This window comes from Berghia stephanieae, chromosome 4, assembly GCF_034508935.2.
Source record: "Berghia stephanieae isolate SIO BIC M18660-M18661 chromosome 4, UCSD_Bste_1.3, whole genome shotgun sequence".
Classification (NCBI taxonomy): domain Eukaryota; kingdom Metazoa; phylum Mollusca; class Gastropoda; order Nudibranchia; family Aeolidiidae; genus Berghia; species Berghia stephanieae.
In genome coordinates, this window is record NC_088363.1 from 82,639,188 (window position 1) to 82,645,350 (window position 6,163).

The following is a 6,163-nucleotide window of genomic DNA, read 5'->3' on the forward strand; positions in this document are numbered from 1 at the left end:
AGAAAGAAATAATATGTATAGCAAGAACTAATAGATTTTGTGTTTGAGTGAAATAAATCTATTTTTGTATAGAAGGTTGGGTGTGAAGTTTTGGGATTAATCCGGAAAATAGCCAGTAAGGAGAGAGTTAAACGTTTATAGTCTAATTGATACAATAAAGTGAGAACTACTCCAAAACAATGGATGGCTGAAAACTGCTGAGGAAATCTATCTTGGTCTATCTATTGAAGGAACGAAATTGACGTCACTCACCTCCCTGTTATTGATTTTAGGCCGCCATTTCAATTACTAATGATCACTAAATTCCATCAATCAGACTATAAACGTCTAAGGTTAAACACAGTTTTGTGTGTTGATACGCAAATCCGGCTGGCAGATGTTGTGAGTATTTTACATAATGCATTGCATGAATAGGCATCGATATTGGATAGAGCATGGAGAAATGGAGAGAATTAAGGGTAAGCAGATCGAAGACAAGAGTGTTTGTGCATCGGACGACAGAGAGCAAGACCACTAATAAAGATAGGACAAGAGGACGTGCCAGAGACAAACCAATTCAAATACAGTTCACTCCGGATAATCGCAACTCGGTTAATCGCAACTTTCGGTTAATCGCAACATTTCCCAAGAAACAGAATTAATTCTATATAAAGGTCACTGGTTAACTGCAACAAACTTCGGTTAATCGCAACAAATTTTCGCCCTCAACAAGTCGTTGAATTCAAGAAATCGATCAAACAAAATATCATGATTAAATTTCATCATGGAAGTAATCGTGACTAGTTGAAAAATCGAGTGAGCAGGATTTAATGCTACATTAGTGTCTCACCACTCTATTATAGACAAAAGAGGGTGGGGCTTTGCAGTAGGGTTCGTGATGTCGTCTGTGGCCATTAAATAAGGCCGGTATAGGTTTTTCGACAGGTAGACAATGACAGTTGTAAAGGGATATCCTTTGTTTTGGGTTTGACAACTGTGTTTTGTGACCAACGAGTTTGGTGAGAGTTTATAGTCCCTCGTCACAACTGATCTCCTTGACTCTTAAAAATGTTGAGAATAAAAGAGTGAAAGTTGATAAAATCTGAATAAGAAGTCGACTAGTCAAAGCTGCTTTTGCTTGAAAAATACATATACAGGGCTGCCATATGGTTTTTATTTGGTGGACTAAGAAGATTATTTACAATAATTGATTTGAGTTTACCATATATGTGTAAAATGTTGCGATAGTGGACTGGAAATTCATCTTCGGTTAATCGCAACATTTTCGACGATCCCAAGGTGTTGCGATTATCCGGAGTGGACTGTACTTAGGAACAACTGTACAAGGACATCGGGCAATGGGATGGAGGTTAAGAAGAGGATACAGTCAGGCTGGAACCATTGGAGGAAAGTAACTGGAGTTATGTGTGACAAACGAATTTACGCAATGCTGAAGGGTTTAATATGTACAACAGTTGAAAGACCAGCAATTTTATATGGTCTAGAGACAGCAGCTACAACAAAGAGACAAGATAAAGATTTTGAGGTGGCAGAAATGAGAATGTTGAGATGGTCACTTGGCTGGACAAGAAAATAAAAAGTGAGAAATGAACGAATTCGAAGATTGACTGAAGTGAAGAATGTATCAATAAAGATGAGAGAAGATAGATTGAAATGGTTCGGACATGTAAAGAGACGCGAGAGGAAGTACGTGGGAGGTAAAGTATTGGACTTACATTGGCGGGAAAGAGGAAAATGGGACGCCAAAAGACTAGAAAGTTTGTTAAGGTAAAGGACGATATGAAAGAACTAGGCCTGGAGGAAGATGATGCTCTGAACAGAGATGCATCCAGATGTGCCATTCATGATGGCAACCCTGTAAAATGCGGGATAAGCTGAACGAAGAAGAAGATGGATAATTGGATGGTTATGTTTCTCTAGACTCTCCAAAGCGCTATTTAAATTAAATTAAATTGAGCTCACATATAGCGTAATATCCAATTACAGTGCTCAAAGCGTTTTACAAAGGGTCCCTGACCAACAGCAACACGCAACATGTAGAACGAGACTCGATGCCTGTTAGGCGATATTACAATTTTTTTTTCTTCCGACAAAGACAACGCTGTTAAAGGCCAGGCACTCATTTTACATCGGAGTACGGTGAGATAAGGTGAATAAAGAGCCTTTTCCACGGACTCAACTGTGCGCCGAGCGAGGCTCGAACCCAGGACCTTCCGATCCGAAAGCTAGTGTATTTCCACTAGTCCAGACTATCGTACATCTTACTTACCATGCATAAGTTTGGAGAGAAAAACGAAAATTGGATGTAAATCGATTAACGACAGTCTTGTCCGATTTCAAAAGATCAGTTCAGATATTTCTTAACATTTACAAACTTCCTCGTTTTTAATACGATTGGAACGTCAATATGACACAACTTACGCGATATTACAAAGCACAGGATATTATATATATATATATATATATATATATATATATATATAATATATATATATATTTATATATATATATATATATATATATATATATATATATTTATGATCGTTGGTGGGTACGGAATACATTTTTTTCTTCGGACATTATGCCGACTGAAGACGTGGACGAAAGCCACAGAAACGTACGTCTGGGCCATAAGACCTTTTATAAGGTAATGTGAGTGACAATTTATATTTTATATATACATGTATATATATATATATATATATATATATATATATATATATATATATATATATATATATATATATCTAACAGTGCAATACTATGGTAACTCAAGTTATAATAGTCTTGCATGCTACCCTTGGTGTTTCCTACTGCTGACATTATACCAGGAGTGAGAGGAAATTCGTTTAAGATTTTCTTAATCGACTGTTTGATTTCTTAATAGCTCACTTGAAATCTAGAAACATTCAAATATTATTTTCTTTTAAAAAAACAGCGCATTACTGACTATCTTTGATTAAACAACCTTCCGATGGGTATTTCTATTTGTTTTAAATAGATATTAAATGATTCAAAATACACATCTTTGATCCAGCTTGCTTTTTAAATTCCCGTTTCAGTTTTGGAATATTTTGATGTCATTTTCTGTGGAGATTTCAGTATTTGCTCATCATTCCAAAACAAAACACAAGCTACTCTCGTCATCAAATATTCAAACATAGTCTTTTGTAATCATTTGTTTAGCAAACGACAAAAGGTATTTAAAGGCTGCACACCAATTTCTGAATAGATCTGAAAACGTTTTGTGTCTGATAAATTTTAAAATCTAGACTTTTATAAGGTAATGACGAGTTTCTTTGTTTTCGGATGTCAAATAAGGTAACATTGTACGATTCTTACACGCTTCCTTTTTGGAATTCCCGACACGTTTCCAATTGCTACACCAACTTGCGAGTGCGCGTTGAGAACAAAGTTCGAATTCCAAAACGCACGATATTTTGTTTTCTCCCTAAATCGATTTTAATTTTGCCATCTTTGAATATGTTCAAAACATTTCAATTGTAGACATCTACATCGTTTTTATAGAAGCTAGTAATGAGTATAAAATGACATTTATCAGTTAAATGTTTTAAGTTTATATCAAGTTTAAGATACAAATGACCCTCTTTTTGGCAACCAAAAAGCTCCTTTAAAACTCATGAAGTACGGCTTTGAGAGTTTTTGCCAAGATCAGAGTCCTTTTAATCGATCGATATTTGAAGGATGAGTTTTCTGACCAAAACTTTTCCAGAGTACACACGATTTATTATCTTTTATTTTTCAGGGACGTTTTCTCAGAACTCAAATTCAGTTTCTTTGCCTTCGCCACGCTGAATGAAAATATCCAATATGATAAACAAGACAATCAATTATGGTGACGGAAAACTCATAAGTGATGACGTGATCTACTGGGTCCACATCCTTCTGTGGTTTGGCGTCTCCTGTCCGACCTGCCTTGCTGGAATGGGTGCAAACGTCATCAATATTATTGTATTCCTCCGTCAAGGATTCTTATCCGACAGCAGCAACACCACACTTCTTGGTCTTGCCTTTGCGGATTTTTGGTGTCTTCTGACAAGCTTCATGGTGAGTTTCTTATTCCTGATATACGAGGAAGTCCAAACCCCAAACTGGGATCCGTTAAGCGTCTCCTTTGTGGTCGCAGGTTGGCCACACGCCATGTTTTCTCAAATAGCTTGTTGGATTACGACATATCTAGTCTTTGAGAGGTGTATATGCGTTTCTTATCCTTTCAAAGTGAAAACGATGTTTTCCCCAAAACGGTCTTTGATTGTTGTCGTTTTCATTTTCTCATTTACTGCATTGTGTTATTCTCCGGTCTTTACCTCACATCACCTAGATTGGGTTTACAGCTCAGACATAAACGCAACGTTCCTGGTCGTCATATCCATGCCTTTTTATGAAGAAATAAGAGACGCTTCCAATTACATCAATTCATTTTTCTTTCGTGGATTTTCAATTTTGTTGGTTTTGATATTCACGAAAATTACAGTTTTTAAACTCAGAGCCTCCACAAAATGGAGAGTAAGCTTGTCGGCTCCTTCGGCAGCAACGACTAACACGTTTATTACTACTTCTAAAACCAACAGCGAGGCTTCTTTTGAAGTAAGTGCAATAAAATCCGAAAGAGAATATTCCATAAGAAATAAACCAAACCAGGGTGAAACCTCAACTCAGCAAAAGACAATGTCCCAGAAAGATGTACGGTTGGTACGAATGGTGACAATAATTTGCTTCATCTTCCTAGCCTGCTACAGCCCGGAAATGGTCTTACTGATCACCAGATCCTTTGTTTACTCCATCCAGTTCCAGTCAAAACACCATAACTTATATATCACTCTTTACTGGTTCTGCCATTTGGCAGAATCGATCAATTCAAGTATCAACATTTTTGTCTACTATAGACTAAGCTCAAAGTATAAAGAACATTTTAGAAGGTTGTTTCGTTAAAAAAAAGATTGAATGGACTAATAATATCGGATTTGGATACAGGACTAAAACAGATTGGCTGGACTATATTGGATTTGGATATTGGACTTCGGGATTTGCTCATAATTGTTTCTATCGTTTGCAAACGTGCTGTGGGATAATGGATCAGTTACCAAAATACCAAAATGTGCAAGCGTTCCTATATCCTACCCCTCAAACCAACGTTTACTTATTTCAGGTATGATAACCCTCATTGTACGGTAATTAGTGTCAGGAAAATTCTCTCAAGGCAAAATATTGTCCATTACATCAATGTGAAGTCAAACCCAAAATAGCGTTTGGTAATCAGACCGTCAAATATAGACAGGTCCCCTCTAACGATTCGGATGTTATAATTAATACAAATTGGTGTCAAATGAATTCCGTGATACCATGACCCGCAGTCTGTTTTGTTCAGTTAAATAAGAAGTCTGATATAGCGACACATTTTTCTATATCAAAAGAAATAGAAAGAGCTAAAGAACTGGAAAATGTGTATTTTGGCACAGTCGAGGCAGGCCAAATTTTTTGGGAAGGTTCTTGAATCTTTCCTTCATCAATTGTCTGGCATGATTTCGTACTGGCCTTTTCAGATCCATGGATTTTCACGTAGAAAAGAATCGATGTAGCAAGAGTGAGGGTCCGACTACATGGATTTAAAGCCAACTACAATCTTTTTGTGTTTGATAAACTGTTGCATCATGATTGAGGAATCCTCGAGTAGAATAAATACATGCATACATACAATTGGTTATGTGACACGTTGAGACAACTTGTTTTATTGGTAATCTATAGATAGTGTGCACTTGGCTAAGAAGCTAACAAAATTGCCATCCGGAAGTATAATGGACCAACACATAAAACTCTGTCTGACCATGAACTCTTATAGTCTGGATACTAAGACTCATAACCGTGGATGGCAAAAGCAAAAAACAAAAAACAAAAAACCAAAGACAAAGTCCCGAGTTAGGTCAACTTCATTCTATCAGTTCCACAAGACAATGACTGTGCCCCGCCAACATTCTAATAAACATGACATGTTAAACGCATTTATTGATATTGGAATCTTTTGATGACATTAAAAGACGTTGGGTATTCTCTGTCTGTCTGTCTCTCTTTCTCTCTCTCTCTCTGTTTCTCTCTCTGCCTCTCCTCTCTCTCTCTCTCTCTCTCTCTCTCTGTCTGTCTGTCT

At 36.8% G+C, this 6,163-nt stretch overlaps 1 protein-coding gene across 1 annotated transcript; it reads left to right on the top strand.

The window, feature by feature from the left end:
* The first annotated feature begins 3,831 nt into the window (after positions 1-3,831).
* On the top strand, positions 3,832-4,953 carry LOC144971865 (thyrotropin-releasing hormone receptor-like). Its single transcript, XM_078912940.1, has one exon. The coding sequence runs from the start codon at positions 3,832-3,834 to the stop codon at positions 4,951-4,953; it is 1,122 nt and encodes a 373-aa protein (XP_078769066.1).
* Positions 4,954-6,163: the final 1,210 nt, after the last annotated feature.